We start from the raw sequence: 17,562 nt of genomic DNA on the forward strand, positions 1-17,562 counted from the left end.
ATCCTTTCCGTGCTATCTTAGCAAATTTGAAAAGGCATTTTTTGTTGAAATCAGTATCACATTTCCCATAAGTTTCGATGGAGAGAGGCGTTCACCTTGCTGTTGCAGGTTGGATAACAAGACAGATATCACGAGTTTTGCAACCCAGCTTTTTATGGTTGAATTCCAAACTGAGGTATTGCCACAAATAGCTGGACAAAGATGACAGGAAGTACTAAAATGGAGAGAGCTCAAAAGAATTGTTCACATTTGTTTAAAAAAATGATTTCATAAATTCATCGTACAAAATAGGATTTGCAGACTCAAAAGCTTAACTATCACATTTTCCTTGTACTGGAAATTCAGATAATAACATTATCTACGATTGATATCTTCCTTACAGACTTAATCTTACTTCTCGGTTGACAGCAGGGCTTGCCAGATAGCATCTGTCTTCAAATACTTCAGAACTACACTGTTACACCACAGTCCGGTCAAACTGTACTCGTTCCTAAAGTAGAGAGCAACTTAGAGCTGCACTATTCATAAATACACATTTATTTTTCATTAGAAATGCATAATTACAGCATTTAAAAGCATTTTCCCCTAGAAAAGTAGTTAAGCAACAGTACAAACAAAATTGTTAGTCTTCTGCAAATACATTTTTCATTACACTGAACAGAAAACAACAGCAAATTGCTAATACTTGCAGTTATGGGATTTTTCTTTCTTTTTTTTTTAAATATTTTCCATTTTTGTTATAAACACCATAGCAAATAAAAAAGCTGTTTAAACAGTGAAAAATATTTGAGCTCTTGATCTTCTATATGTGGTAAAGCAAGTATTGCAAAGCAGCAATACACTTCCTAAGATATTTGCAGACATTCAAATGGCGTATTTCACAGAAGAAATGACAGGATGAAACATTTAGTCTCACTGTTTCGTAATTAGTTCTCTTTCCAAAATTATCTTTTTTTTTTCCTCTTTAAATATACCTAAGAGCAGGCCGTGTAATTTTTCTGAAGGGCACGTTCTCAACAGCTGCAGTGATGTAGCTCCAATTGCAGTAAATGGGTCTGACTTATTCCAGGTGAGCACGAACAGATCATCAGAAACCTGTGACTTGCAGGAGATGTACGAGGTGTGACCAGTAGTCTACCAGGCATTTCCATTTTCCCGTTGCTGCATGAGGACTACAGCTCTTAACTTCCCGCTGGGGTTCACTGGCATCTCGGTTCACACAGCTTGTCGCAATTTTCTTATTGAATTTGGATTGCTCCATGTTCTATCTGCATTTCTGGTTGGATTGCTGACTGAAGGGTATCGGTGCCCTGCAAAAGGAAACACGAGATCAGGAAATCAATATCAAAATATTTTTCACTGACGCAGCCAAAGGAACATGAATGGATTATACTAATACAAAGTTTCTGTATGTACCAGTACAAAATCAGCATGAGTAGCAACTCTGTGCCAGAGTTGAAGTGGGAACGTGCTTCAAAAGGCATCAGAATGACCAGAAGAACAGAATGGCTTCGTACAAAGACTAAGGAGACCAATGTCTTTCAGGCTGAAAAAAAGAGGGCTGAAATAATGAAATCATTAGGACCTATAAAATCACGAGTTGCACGGAGAGAGCAAATAGAAAAAGTTATTTAAAATTCTCTTCTCGGAAAGGAACCACCTCTTAAAAGAAACAAAAAGAAAGCTGTTTCTTGCCCAACAGGTGCTGATGCCACGGACGGTCTTCTCCCAGTACACCCCACGTGCTGGCAGCTCAGGGGCTACAAGCTGGAGCTGAACAGTGCCAGGGAAGAAAAGTCCATCCAGGGCACTCACAGAAAGGCCTGAAGGAAGTCCCTGAGTGACAAAACCGTGGTAGGGAAGGACAGTACAATTATCTGTTTGCCCCATACTTGTAATTTTCCCTGCTGGTGGAGGACACGGTCTAACAAACTGCTGACCTTACCCCTGCAGTCACTCCTGCTCTGTGTGAAATGAGAATACTGCTACCAAACTGACTTTTTTCCTCAAAATTCTTCCTAGAGGCCTCAGATTCTACTCGCTTTCCAAGCAAAAGCAGTCCTCATGGAAGAATTTAAAGACAATGAAACAGCTTGAAGAGGAAGTCTCATTAAGGATGAAATCGCCATGTACTTTGAAAGTATAATCCCGTAGCAAACTGTATTTTTAACCAAGTTAGTCGGAGTACAAAAAAATGGATTATCGAGCACGTCCCTCCTGTACAGCTATAAAATGAAGAGCATTTAAGAACAGCTGTATTGGCTTGGATAAAGTCCATCACACCCAATAATCCTTCCCCTGATAGCAGCCAATACCACGAGCATAGATAAACTACAAGAAAAGGGCAAGCACTTAATGATATTTTCCTGCACACTCCCACAGATTCCAGAGATCTGCCCTTGATGGATTTTCCCTCCATAAATTCACCTAATCGATGCTTTATATAACGTCCTGGATACAGAAGTGTTTCTGGGGAGATATTTTTTTTTTTTTACAAATAAGTCTTGCCCGAAGCCCTGCTTTATGCTCTCAGCCTAGTATTGAAACCTGATGAACCACCAAAAAAACAGGGATGGAAACTCAGATGGATTTCCTATCCTTTAGCTTTTATTATACCATCACTACTTATTTATTCAAACAAAAACGTTGGAGGTTCGAAGTTGTAAAGCACTGCTTCTAAACTAAGATTTTGTTGTGAAATTTTTGCCCCTTCTTTTTCCTTTGTTGCCAGTAATTGCACCGCACAAGATTTTTTCTCATTTAACTTTATAGGTAATTTGGCATTTATTTACACACCCAATAAATTAGTAATTCTGATTGCTAAATTTGTTAGCAGGTAAGTTTCAAAGTGGCCATCAAAGTTTTCTTTCCTATTAGAAGGAAACTTTACTGAAGTAAAATAATTCCCAAATAATAGTCATAACAGCAATACTGAATATTTATCCAAAGTTCAGGCCAGAAGTAGAAGACAGCCCAAAGAGATTAGAAGAACAATTGAGGTTTGGAGTTGTGCTTTTTCCAAAGCTAATGAAATCTAACACCAATATATGAAATTTGAGCACAGAATTAATCCAAATATTCTCTGCTGTCATCACATTTTGTACTTCTAAATTCGGCAAGTTGGTATAAGCAAGTATACTACTGAGACACAAAACCAAGCTAAATCTAAGTCTTGAAAAATAAATCTGGTCTCAAACTATGTCTCTGTATATGCATTTGCAATTGTATGCCTGCAAAAAAATGTTGTTATATTTGTAGCTTGTGTTTATATATGCGCTTTAAGGGCACGAAGGGACTTTTGGAATACCAGCTATTAATAATTCTGTCCACAGTTAATTTGCAAATGCAAAAATCATGCTTCATATACTAAATTGAAGTGTGCATTACTATCTGCTTCAGCTGAAGTCAGAGAAGGGATTCATTTCAAATAGCCTCACTTTTACCTTCAGGCAGAGCTTTCAAGAAAAAGAGGTGAGAAAACTGGCGTCTTGTTTTCAGACATTCAATAAAATTCATATTTGTGGTGTTTCAAGCATGGAATTTGCATAGGGCATGGCATCCAACTAAAGCAGATAATTAACTCCTCTTTACAAAGGATGAATTGATAAATAGATTCAAAATCACTGAGAACATCTCAGTACCTTGGCAAAGAAGCATATGAAAACAGATAAAATCGTTTCTACAACCTGAGAGATCCATTTAAGACTTTTGCCTTCTGATAAAAGATCTTTCTAAAATGATGTACGACTATTTCAGCCAAAAACCCTACTGGGTTATTCATATAGCTCAGGGTAAAGCAAATACCAAGCTGGTTTCTCCAATTCATTAACAGACCCTTGGTTTTCAGTTTGTGTAAACTGAGGAAATATTTATGGTAAACTTATTTTTAGTCTGTTTTTCCTTTCATACTCTTCTTATTTCACATTCCTTTTCTGTTTCTCTCCAGCTTTGTATAAATCTGTGGTTAACCACGGTTTTAAAACCTAACACGGTGCAAAGTGTCTCTGAAGAGAAAAGTAGCTCCTTTGGTGGCTGCCAGCTGTGTGGGAGACGGATGCTGATGTTTACAACCCTAACCTCCTGCCCATCAGAGGTGGGAGGCGAGGAGGGAGGACAGGCACAGACCCAGTCCGTGAACATTAAATTTGAGAATTTCCAAGGCCTGGGGTGAGGATAGCAGCATGTCAGGAGAGAAACACCTTGCTAGCTGATGCCTGTGTGCATTATTAATTGTGTGGGACCAGCAATGGATTTGGTACTTGAGGACTTGAGCAAATTAGGCACAACCCCTGCAGCAACACTCTGGCTGTGTGGTAACACAACTGACTATGAATAAATTACTGAGGAGGCTTGAGGACACTGGTAACAGAGACAAACCTAGGTAAGGGGGAAAAGTGACTGTTAAGGACTCACCTACACGAGGAGATTAGCGTATCACATGCTCACGTGCCAGGCAGCCTACTCCTTTTTGGCAGGCAGCATCATTTTTCTGAAGAACACTTTCTAGCATCCATGTAGGGAGTCAGCATGGACTGGGGCAACTCAGCAATATGCAAGCAGCAGCATCTTTTGTTTGAGGGTGTAATTTGCTACTAGAATAGCTAATGTGCTCTAACTTCATACACCAAACTGACCTGTGGATTACCCTTCTCGTGGAAGAAGCACTCGGCACCTTAGTTTTGTGCACAGAAACTTTGGGCACGATTCCCTTGATTTCTTTTGCATTTTTTTTTTTCCTTGAGAGACTGAATATCCAAAAGTTTGCATCCAGATCAGAATTCTCTACAGAACTGGGAATGTATCAGACAAAAATCCACTCTAAAATTGTTGAGGATAGCATTATATGCTGGCTAGCAGGCAGAAGTATTTTTCAAAACCACTAGGCATTCTCTAGAAAAGGAGCCCACTGCAGTTGGGCTCATGGAAGAATGTGTAACCATCTTCAGAAAAACTTCAGACAACTGTTTTAAGTCAGCATTCTCGTACTGTCACCAGACATGGCTTCAAGCTGATAGGAAGCTTTTTCTAGGCTCTGATACATGACGGTTCAAACTGATTTTTTTTTTTTTTTTTAAATACACCTCCTCCACCTTAAGTGAGACAATCAAGTGTTCACTTACAATTGCAAACATTGCAGCTCCTGTGGGAAATCCAGGCTGTGGATCAAAATAGCTGGAAAACTGCTGTCAGAAAGGGAATAACATTTTTAAAAGAAACCTCAGTCTGAAAAATACTTTTTGGAGAGATTCCGAGTAAGTTTTTCTCCATGTGCTGTAAACATGGTTCCCAGCCTTCAAGGGTGCAGAAAAACAACGATGGCCAAAATAACTATTATCTTAGGGGCACTGAGCAAAAACATTGAAGCAGGAATAGTCAAAGACCATTTCATACCTTTAGGAAAATTCTGTCTATTATACATTATTATTTTATTTTCTACGGTTTGGAAATAAGATCATAAACTCATTTGACACCATTCACGCCTTTAAGAAAATGATGTTTCTTACTGCAAAAGATTTTACATTTTTAGTTTGGAAACAGGATCACAAACTTATTTGGACTGCAGCATTTGTGAATAGGTATATAGCTCATCTGCCAGACATTTCAACCAAAGTAAATACTTTGAATGATAAATATATAGATATATATAGTATATACATACACATACACACTCATACATACTTGACTAGTTGCAGAGTGGTCTGTCACTGGTGTGAGCTGCACATACTGGACTTGGATATCGCTGCCTTGGAGTGGGGATCCATCAACACCTCCTGACGCAGGCTCCGCAGATGCAACCGCTATCAGCTGAGCGCCCTGCAACACCTGCGAGCAAAGCAGTGGAGAAAGCAGCTTGTAAACAGCCACGATCAGAAAGGCGTTATGAAACATCTAACTTAAAACAGATGCAAAATCAAAGACAACTAAAGAGAAACACAAGGAAACTTGTCTATCAGTAAGAGTTACTTTAAAGCACATGGGTTTCCCAGAAGGACGTGGGACACACACAGAAAGATTCTCATACAAGATGCTCGCTGCACTTTGCCTTACGAGACCTGGATTCTTGCAGCTCTTTACTGGAAGGATTAACAAGCACCGCACCCAGAAATGTTGAACTCTCAGATGATCCCTAGCACGAAACAGTCTGTATTCTACACGTACCAGCACTAGCAAAGAAATAAATCATCCTGGAGGCCTACGCTAAATATGTCAATTTTAATATTAATATATATTTTTTAAACACTAGAGTAATATCATTTATTACCACATACAGAATGAGACAATTTTAACAACTAATAACAATTAGCGCGCTAATCCCCCAGGCTAATTGCTATTATTCTCTGGCAGCACCCAATTCCCCTGCTTTTATTGTGAGTCCTACCTAAGGCAAAACATGACTTGTAGACTTAAAAAGCCCTGTGTGGGGGGGGGGGAAAGGAAGCACTGCTTTTACTACATGATGTTGTAGTTAGGAAAACTGGTCTGCTTGTTCTCATCAGCCTCAGATGGACACGGGCAGCACCATGGGCTCAGGACCTTCGGTGCTCTGGTTCCTCGTATGAGCAGGCGGTGGGAAGGCAGCAAAGCTTTGCAGGCAGTGAGCAGGAAGGTGGTTTTGAAACTTTTCTGCTTGGTTTTACAATGATAGAAAGCAAGGGGGAAAAAAAAAAGGCACATCTGGCTTCATTTTTATCGTCCTTGCACCTTCAGGTTATCAAGATCAAAGGGTGGAAGGCAGGTTTGTTGGGGGAAAAAAGAGCTTCTTGCTCAGTTTTGCTTGCTTAGGCACGTGCTGCCTCCTTGCCTGGAAATGCCGTGCTCCTACGGCTGGGAAACATTTCAAAAGATTTCTCAAATCATTTTGGGCTATTTTTATGGCGAACTGCTCACATCTAGGAACTCTGGCTTTCAAAAGGCTTTACAGTTACTGCCCTCGTGATAAATGACGCCTTCGTAGGTGTTGAAAAAGATAACTGATGAAGGATTAACAATTCTGTTAATGATTATTGCAAATACGAAGTGGGATAGACCGAGCAGGTTGCACTAAGTGTGTGATAATGTCAATAGCACACAACCATCTTCCTGAATAATATTTTTACTGTTACATAAATACAGACATGGAGCCAAGATACTTACTCTCACAGCCAAACGCATTCAACTTTTGACAATTTATTACGGCAGTGTTTATATTCCTATCGCACATGAAGGTGTAGATGTATGAATTACTGCTAATTAGCGCTCGTGGTCTCTGTGAGCTCATGTGCTCTCCACATCTGCATTTGGACTGGTCAGGACTGAAAGTCCCCTATGACCTCCAGCAAGCAAAGAACAGTTGATTCATCTAAAACCACTTGCTTAAAAACGTTATTGTTATTAGACTAATTTTAATTTATTCCTAAAAATGCAAATCAGAATGAAACTCATGTATGTAAACAACATTAAGTCCCAAAACTTATTTTGAAAATCCAGCTGAAATACACAAATTCAGTTTCCATATGCTGTGAACAGTGTATTTTTTTTAACTAAGGTATTCAAACCACAGCAATAAAAAGATGTCTTTCAAACGAAGGGAAGAGAACAAAGAACAAAAATAACATACTTAACAAAAGTTTTTCTTAAAAGTATGATTTCTCAGCTGATCGGAGGGTGGGTGGCCATGAAGGAGTGGGCAGACCAGAACTTCTCCTGGGAGTGTGGGAGGCAGAAAGAGGTGACCTCTATAAACGACCTTTGGGGTGTTGTCAGCATTTTATAGGGATCTTGGGTGTTCTGAGATAGAACAGCATCAAGCTGCAGAAGGATGCTACGTTTTGTTTTCACAGGAGTAAGCAAAATTCTCTTGTCCTACAGTGTTTACTTTGGAACTCCACGGTACGTGTTGTCAGAACCACATCACGGTCTGTCCCATTGAACAGGTTTAAAATGTGTTTTATCTCATTAATTTCTGAAGCACAAACCTCAGAAAGGCTATGAGCAACTGAACCAGCCCATGATTCTTGTATACAAACCGTTTTACAACAGTGAGGGGTAAAACTTATAACCAGCTTCTGCACTTTTTATGCTCTGCACTTTTTAAAAGACCTCACTTTTATAGTATAAAATCTGACTGTATTCAAGAGTAGAGCAGGGATAGACACACGCACTGTGCTTGCCTTCCAGTTGTATAGCTTGAGAAAAACATGTTGATAAATTAGAGAAAGGACAAAAAACAATTTGTGGCTATTCAGTATTCAAGAATGGGAGGCAAGTGGGCATGTAAGACAGACTCATTGCCACTAATATTATGCCAAACTGATTTGGGTTGGCAAACCAGGTGATGGGATCTGCGTCAGATGTTGCACTATGTTTATCCTCCACCAAATGTCTTCTTCATTTATTTATTTTTTCCTACAGCTACAAAACATCCGGCTGTGGAACCGGATCTTGGTTTTTAGGGAGCAATGAAAAAAGAAGCACGATGACAGCGCAATGCATGTTGTGAAGAAGAGAGAACAAACTCCATCCAAAGAGCTTTTTACTGCTGGATTCACATAAAGTAATCAACTGTGGAAGACACACCAAGCAGTGCGGTTACTTTGGGGTTTAGAGAAAGTCATTCTTCTACCAGCATATTAGTTACAGAAAGAAAGCACGATAGGATGCTTGGATGCCAGCAAAAGAACATTTTTTCAAAAATGAGAACCATTTTGCTTCTTCAGGCTGCTCTTTGTTTATTTGTCATGCCCAGTCTATTTCTTCTATGTTTAAAATCACTTCCAAAAAAATAAAAAATAATCAGTCTGGACTTTGAAAATTAAAAGCAGAAATATCCAATGCTGAAAAAGCCTTCTTCATGTTCTCCGCCTCACACATGCTAACATTAATAGTTGTCTTATGTTTCCTTAAATACCACCTAGCTTGTGTTTGTGGCATAACCTGCACAGCTCCTGAAAATCAGATACAAGTGGATGAGAGCAGAAGGGAAAAACTGTCATCTTGATCAATCCTCTTTTATTATATTTTTTTTTGGTAAGAGATTTGGAAATAAAGCTGGGTCTGTGATCACGATGGCACAGCACCTTGTGTTTAATCTGCTGAGCCAAAGAGGGATCAAACCAAGCTGAGGCTCAGCCTGCACATTTGATCCCTCTCCATGTGGCTGAGCACCTCTGTGTCAAACGTGACACGGTGACCTACAGCACGCTAAAGATACCACTTCACTAATCACGTTGTATTCATAAGATAACACAATTTACAAAGAATCCCGAGTGTATTCAGACAGGAAAATCCAACTGAACTGACATTAGAGACAACAATAAATTACATTTTCTCTAGGCGCTACTGGCAATTAAGATAAATTTATGATATTTCTCTCTGAACTTCAACATAAGCTAGAAGTTTATTTTGCTGCAGAACTAAGACTGAAGTCACACTTCCTAGTTCCCACACACAGAAGTATTGAGAAATGTTTTGTCCGGAAAAAGCCCAGCTCTGCTTGCATTTGTAAAACATCCTTCTTTCACAGTATGCAAAGTGCTTTATAAAAACAGATATCCCCATTTCTTTAACATAAAATGGTCCAAGAGGAAGAAAATTCTCTCAAAATCACACGTTGACAGGCAGAGAGACAAACAAATGTGAAAAAGTACAGAGTCCACAGAGAGGTTTCACGTGGATCCAAACAAACTCCTCTAATCTGCAAGCCCATGCTTACCCAGATAAAAACAGGATTTAACTTCAGCCCTATAACTCTGGTCAGCCTCATTTAATAGTTTTCTGTTTGCAAATGCCACAGATTTTATATGAAACTATAGCAAGGCTGCAAAAATTAAAGACATAAATGGATCAACAGCTGTGTGTAACAGCATGAGGGGAGGAGCAGAGAACAGAGCCTTTAGCAAAAGGGGCAGGTGCAAGTATATGGCTTTTCTTTGGCTGCTCATTCGGCTCCCAGACCAATACTTTGTAATTAACTTTAATTCCTACCTGCTCTTGACCTTAAAATAAAGGAATTGTGCCACGACAATTAGCAATCTGCCCTGAAGATGAACTTCTCGTCCCAACTCCACTGGGCTTCCCTAACATCCTGCCTCCCTGCTCCAAAGCAGGTAACAGAATACAGCTAAACTGAGAAATAATAAACTTCACTTCCAACAGAAGCCATTAATTCACGCTCTGAAACACACAGAACAAGAAGCTTGATGGCAGCCCTCCCTTTCCCATAGGCACAAAAGCAGTGCCTGACATCCAGTTTCCCTCAAGCTAACTTGAGCAGGTGAGAGCTCAATCAACGGTAAGTCCTTACAATTAAGGAGCCTTTTTCCATAAAAAAAATATATTATTTTTTTTAAAGTAATTCAGGAGAATTTCAGGAGAAAGGATGTGTTTGGTAATTTGTCCGACCTGATCTTCACAACCCTTTGTACCCCAAGCCTTGCTTCCTAAAAGCTTGCCATGCTCCCTGGTGAAGCCAACCTGCCCAAATTACAAGCACGGAAGAGCCCCTTCCCTCACTATATCCACCAGCTTTCAGAGTAAGCAAATGTTCCCTAACACCTTCAGAAAGAAATGCAAGTGCATTTCTGTTAGTTTTGATTTTAAATGGCCCTAAAAATGCCAGAAGGAAAAGTCTTTTGCTCAGATGTTCAAAATGAAGTGTGAACTCCTGGCATCGCTAGCGCCTAACAGAACCGCAGTCTCTTTGACCACAAATTTATTTTCCTTCAAGTTCTACGGCTGTCGATAACACAGAAGAGCTGACAGGTTCGATAAAATGAGCTAAGGGACAGACAGATCCCTCCCATGCACTCAGTGCATGCCGTGCCCACACACGTTACCTGTCCCTCCTTACAGCAATTTGAACTCCCACCTATCCAACTGTGCTCCCACTGATCTGAACCTCTGTGTTGTTTTTTCCTTCCCCCCTCTATTTTTTTTTCTATCATTCTCTTTTCAAAGCCTTGATGGTGAGGAACATGCGAGACACTGAGCCTGGAGGTCCCAGCTTTCTATTTTTGGTTCCCTTTTCAGCGAGTTGCTTGCCATATAAAACGTGGTAATAATAAAATTAGTAGTAATAATGAAAACCAGCTAGTTTCTCTGCTCTCCTCCTTTCCATTTTTGCCCATAACTAATAGTTCCATTCAACATTCAACTGCCAGGGCAGGAAATAATATTACTACTAATAAAAAAAGATTAAAATATAATAGGTTTTCCTTCAGTTTCTTCCAAAATCTTTCAAGCATAGTTTCCAACCATGGTTTAATTCATATCACATCCTCTCCTGATTTTAGTTATCATTGACAATTATTCTTCTAGATACCCAAAACCTTTAAATTCATTCTCTAGACCCCAACCTGCAAAACCAGAAAGTAATCGGTTTGGGATAGCTGACGTTTGTTTACAAAAATGAAAAATAAAAAGACATTCCTCAGGCTGGTCCTTGCCAGACTGAGCCTGCTAAAACACATTCTTGCTACTGTTGTCGTGTGCTTTTTTATTAATTTAGGCAAGCACATATGTTTGCCTACCTATAAAAATCTCAAAAACAAGACTCGCTGGGATTTTGGTGTCTTTTTGCCATAGTTTCTTTCCATTGCTGCTTCAGGAATGCAATAAAAGTGGTCATTTCTTTAAAAAATGAGACTTTTGAGTCACTGAAAGGGTGGTTGTTTATAGAAGGTTCACATCTGAAAATCCCGTAACATTTACAGACAGCAAGCACCATTTCAGCAAACCTTGAACAAAAGAAAAGAGTTGTGCATAGGAAAAAGGAAGGCCTTTGATGGCATTTGCTAGCTAAAACATTGATAAAAGGACAGTTTGGGCATAAAAGTGTATGGATAGCAATGGTTTTAGATGATTCCTAGAAAACAGAAAAATAAAAACCTGTCTATCATCTTCTTACACTGTCATCATTGATACCATGTGAATATATTCAAAGAGCAAGCACAGCTCCTTTCTCCAAATGCTAGGAAGCTCTGCTGATTAATATGTTCACTTAACTAAGATTCTTTTAAAGAATCTGATTCTTTTAAAGATTTCTTTCTGGAGCCTTAAGGCTAAGAACATCCACTGTATAGAGTGCCAATAAAGCATTTCTTTAGTAGGTTTACAGGTTTATAGATGTGTTTACCTGGGGCAACTGGGCTCTATTTAGCTGCAGGACATATATCTTTGTTATCAGAAAATCAGTGAGCTCCTTGAAAACATCAGAGGTTTGGTCTAATCAAAGGCTCAGTCACCTTGGCATTTACTAAGGACTCCGGAACAGATGATGCAGAACGCCAAAACACTGGAGCTGATGGAATAAAAGCTTGGTTCCTTTCACAAAGGCTTTTTTTTTTCGGCTCTGGTGAGGCCGCACCTCGAGTACTGTGTTCAGTTCTGGGCCCCTCGCTACAAGAAGGACATCGAGGTGCTTGAGCGGGTCCAGAGAAGGGCGACGAAGCTGGTGAGGGGCCTGGAGAGCAAGTCCTATGAGGAGCGGCTGAAGGAGCTGGGCTTGTTCAGCCTAGAGAAAAGGAGGCTCAGGGGTGACCTTATCACTCTGTATAAGTATATTAAAGGAGGCTCTAGCGAGATGGGGGTTGGCCTGTTCTCCCATGTGCCTGGTGACAGGACGAGGGGGAATGGGCTAAAGTTGCGCCAGGGGAGTTTTAGGTTAGATGTTAGGAAGAATTTCTTTACTGAAAGGGTTGTTAGACATTGGAACAGGCTGCCCAGGGAGGTGGTTGAGTCACCATCCCTGGAAGTCTTCAAAAGACGTTTAGATGTAGAACTTAGGGATATGGTTTAGTGGGGACTGTTAGTGTTAGGTCAGAGGTTGGACTCGATGATCTTGAGGTCTCTTCCAACCTAGAGATTCTGTGATTTTTTGGTTCCTAATTCCACTTGATGAGTCAGAGAAAGACCCAACACTAGGAAACAAATCCAGTATGGAAGATACTACAGTCTAATGGAAATTTGGTAATCCGTCTCTTTAGGCTATTGGTTCAATTTAACCGAGGTCAACTGTATCAAAAGGCTCTTACCTGACAGTGGCTGATGATGTTATTTTGGTGATTTTACCGTCCAGTTCCAGTAAAATGAGCTTTAATGTATTAACACAACAAAAAGGAGTGGCAGCACGAGAAGGGATGACCTAACCTGTTGTCAAAGAAGCACTCATCCCCACATTAAGATCAAGCAGTATTACCCAAAAACCATAGCTACATTTGCACTGCATTTGCCTATCCCACACACACAGAAAATCAGAATGTGTATGGTCTGATAATGTATTATCTTCCCAGAACAATAAATTCCCGTTGAACTTTTAATCCTTCAGAACACGGAGTTGACAATCTGGACCCAAGGATCGCTACATCCTGCTGCATACTTTCCGTTCTATATTTAAAATTAAACAGTATTTTGATAGAATTATAAGACAGTTTTAGGACTAAGTTTTATCTTCCAAACTTTAAAAAAATATATATTAACAGCAATAAAAGGCTGGAAGTTCCTCTTCCAAGAAGATAAGGAAGACAGATGGCCCCCAGTGTCTCAGAGAATAGCTGCAGCTTTTCTCTTTCAGTAACTAGCGATGAGAAGCACACAGAGGTATAAGTCAGTGCAGGGAAAACGCAAACCTTCCTTTAGATCATTTACTGGCAACCCCTTCTTAAGGGGAAGCCTCTAAATATGTGGCCTCTAGCCTTCTTCAGGTGTATTCTTACTTGTGGTGTATGTCTGACTTTGAAGTACTGAGATAATAATAAGGCGAAGGAGAAGGCCAAAATATATACCACTGATGTTTTCTGTAAATCATTACGTATTTTAATTTCTTATTTTTCAAGCCAAACTTACTCTAATTATCATTTTGCTATTAGCAGCCTCACCACAAGAAAAGAAAGCCTCTGGGCTGCCATGTGCACTCCAATACTGTTCCATATCCAGCCACCAGAGAGCTTCCAGAAATTCACAGAATTCACAGAAATTCAATTTACTGTCACAGAGGGCTGATTCACTGTCTAGTTTGTCTTACATAGCTTAAACTAAAGATTTTTACATAAAGCAATCTCCACAAAAAGCACAACTGCTTTTCAGGCTACATCTCATTTAGAGGACACCCCATCTTCTAAATCCTAAATGCTTCAATTAACTGAATACCTTGTAGCATCTTACAAACTGCCCCATCTTCTATGTCTTCCCTATATTCCTTGCAGGGAAAGATCTGGGAGGTGAAAGAATATATTGCATCCTAGCAAGCAGGCCACCGAACCTCCAACATTATCACTTCTGCAGTATTTGTTCTTAGCAAAGCACATTACTTTGCATCTGGCTTTATTAAAAGGCAGCTTGAGTCAATCATATCTGGTAATCTAGGTCAGAGTGCAAAGATGACCTGTTACTTTCATTACTTAGCATTTAATTACACTGCCATTACATATCGCTAATTATTAATTTTCTTTTAGGCCTTTCATTAAAATACTGAATAGCATTAATCAAAGATATTTGTGCGAAAACACTAGAAAATACAAATTGGAAGGTTTAAAATTACTTTTGCAACGTATCAACTAAATTATTTTGAATAAATTTAACCCTGACTACAACCGCTTGCGATAGAGCTACATTTTCAAATGATCACGAAGAATTACGCTGTCAGTCAAGCTCACAGAAACAAATAAAGTCTATTTTAAATGAAATAATGCTAATTTACATGAAGTATGCTAACATGGTTTAATTCTTTACCATGCTCTAAATTCTAAACACTTTCTTGCAACTGGGAATATTTATTGAACTAAAAACACACCCATCATAATCTCTGTGCCCAGATGGGCTACATCACGAGATCAAAGTGACTGATGCCAAATAATCACAGATTGGGCTACATCGAGAAGAAAAAAAAAAAAATACAAGTTCTGATAGAGCCAGTGGTAATGAAGTGATGACTAAAGTCAGAGTCCCTGAATCAAGCATCCTGTTTGCATTTTCCACCCCCCAAAACCAAATTGCCCCAGTTACCTGTCCTCAGCCACTGCAGTGTGTATGATAAGGGTTTTGCAGAAAATTACACTGCAAGAACTTCAGTTAAAGTAATACACTCACTTTAACATCCCTAACTATTTCTTTTAAAATAAAAGCATGTTTGATCTAATGTAACTGGAAACGATATAAAAAGGATTCGCTGCTCTTAAAGATTGCGATAGCATTCTGAAGGTAAAGATCTAGTTCGTAAAGCTCAACTCTGAGTCATTCTTTACCCCAACAACCACCTGTACCTAAATTTGCTATTTATTTCTTACATAAAATGTGCCAATACAAAAATAAATCCAGCATATATAAAAGTCTAACATACAACCGCTCAGAGAGAGAGAGGAACACTCCCTGCTGTGTATTTCTAAGTGTGCTGAATTGAACCATGCAAAATGTGACCTTAAATCTGTCAAAACTTCATTAACTAACACCCCTGCAGAGCCATATAACCGAAAAGCACCTCCTTTAAATTCCCCAAACTAAAAGCCATGAAAACTGAAACTGATTTCAGCTCTACCAAGTGTGGAGAAATGAGGAGAATAATTCCAGCCTACATTTTTATCAGTGGCATTATTTCCTTGCGTAACAAATAATAAACCATCTCATCTGCTTGTACTTTGAGCACATAGTACAGCACAGCTTTACCCAGTAATGTCTACTCTGAGATTCCCTTAATGTGCCTGTGCAAATCCTGGAGAAATGCACGAACACAAACTGCAGCTATTGTGGTTAGTTAAACAAACTTGACAGAAATCTCCGTCTTTTTGGTTAAAGTGGTTGGATTAGGCTAGGTAGGTGATGGCAAGCTGCAGCTCTGATAAGCGCAGACGGCTGGGATGCACAGAACTAGATCAAGTTTTCGAAGGGAAAAATGTGCAAGAAGTCCATCATCTTTATTAATATTCCCTGTGCAACTTTCTCTCTCTGTAATAATTTACCATAATTTACAAATAAATAATCTGGAGCCTTTGGAAAGTGTTCACATATAATTTGTTATATAAACTGGGGAAGCATAAGGGGCAGGAAAAAAAAACAACAAACAATAAAAATAGTTAGTTCATGTTGTCTTTTTTTTTCCCCCAAAAAAACTGAACACCTGCTCTCACCAGCACACTCCAAAGCGTGGTCCAACTCCTGTAAGTGATCTGCATACAGACTCTCCACAGACTAACAGCTCCTCTGAGAAGTGGGTGGTAATGAAGAAAAAAGGTAATCAGTGTAATTAAAGCTTTATCTTTGAACTATTACGCTGGTTGAAAGGGATGCAAATTTAATTACTATGAAATAAAAGCCTAAATCAAGCTTTGTATCATGCGATCTAAGTACGAGATTGTATGAAGTCTTATGTAAGTAGTTCAAGTTTACACCAGCTTTTTTTTTTTTTTTTAATTCATTGAACAATCAATTCCAAAGGTAAAATGACAATACCATACCCGCCAGCATCAGAAAATGGATACCAAAGCAAAGAAACAGGTATAGTCTCAAATGCTTTGGGATCACATCTCACTAACATCAAGTGGGGTCCTTCTGTTCATTTTGTGTAGAGCTAAACCCAGGCCCCATAAAATGATGTAAAATAAACCAAACCAAACCAGAGACTTCCACTGGAAATACACTTCAAAACTAGCACATGTGTAAAACTTGATTATAATTAATTGGCAGTTCAGCTGCAGATGTAATTTCAGTAAAAACTGCCTGGATACGGAAAGAAGAGTTACCTCATCTCAATGCACTGTATCGAATTGAAGAGTTTGTAAGGAAATCTGTGTTGTACGTGACTCATCCTTTGTATGAAGATGCTCTCAGGAAATCACCCACCGAGGGAAGCTTCTCAAAACAACCCTGTGGTTAACTAGCAGCGCTCTTCAGATGGTGAACTTCCCAAACTGCAATGCACAACCTTATTTCAGCTGTTATAAAAAGACATTTTTGTGTATATTTACCTGCTGGAGTTCCCTCAAGCACAAAGTCTGGGCATTTCTTGCTCACCTTCTCCTCTAAAGGTGAGGCTCTGGTTGCTCAGTCTCTTTCCTGGATCTCTTTTTAGGTTAATCAGCATTTTCCTTTATTCAAGCTACACACGTGCATATGGAAATGGGACTGCCAGATTATCAACCCACCAAGAATTATTTCCTACATCTCAACCACCTTTTGGCAAAAAAAGAGAAAAGGCAGAAATACATAACCAAGCATTTCTGCTCAGCTCAGCCTTCTATGTTCTGCTACAGCTTGCACAATCTTTTGAGTTAATTCATCCTAAGAATGGTAAAAATTATTCAAATCTATACAATTGCGACATTTTGCAATGAAATGACTTACTATCAGTAGTAAGTACATTCAAATCGATGGAACTACTTCCAAAAATAAGATTTTTCAAGAGCAGACAATTATGTGTCCCTACAATAATTCACTATTTTGAGAATAGTAAAGAAGCTTTTGGCGTAATTTTTTTTTTTCCAATAGAATGTTATTTTTGGGCTTTAGTCAACATACAACTGAGTGCTATTAAGAAACGGTTGGACAGTTCAGAGAAAAATACTACAGTGTCAAAGAAATCTTACTAAGCTGTAG

The 17,562-nt window shown here is 39.1% G+C and overlaps 1 protein-coding gene across 5 annotated transcripts in view; it reads right to left on the minus strand.

Moving 5' to 3' along the window:
* Window positions 1-519: 519 nt before the first annotated feature.
* Window positions 520-17,562, minus strand: part of BANP (BTG3 associated nuclear protein) — a 144,918-nt gene continuing 127,875 nt past the window's right edge. For 2 of the 5 annotated variants that reach the window (XM_027465797.3, XM_027465795.3), the window contains exons 12-14: window positions 5,680-5,823; window positions 5,121-5,183; window positions 520-1,310 (exon numbers count right to left, since the gene is read on the minus strand). In XM_027465797.3, coding sequence (XP_027321598.3) covers window positions 1,239-1,310; window positions 5,121-5,183; window positions 5,680-5,823 — 279 coding nt within the window. In that variant the 3' untranslated portion in view covers window positions 520-1,238. The remainder of the gene's footprint in view (window positions 1,311-5,120; window positions 5,184-5,679; window positions 5,824-17,562) is intronic. The other 3 variants (XM_027465799.3, XM_027465798.3, XM_072043898.1) reach the window with 2 other exon arrangements.

The sequence above is a fragment of the Anas platyrhynchos genome, chromosome 12, assembly GCF_047663525.1.
Source record: "Anas platyrhynchos isolate ZD024472 breed Pekin duck chromosome 12, IASCAAS_PekinDuck_T2T, whole genome shotgun sequence".
In the NCBI taxonomy this organism is placed as follows: Eukaryota; Metazoa; Chordata; class Aves; order Anseriformes; family Anatidae; genus Anas; species Anas platyrhynchos.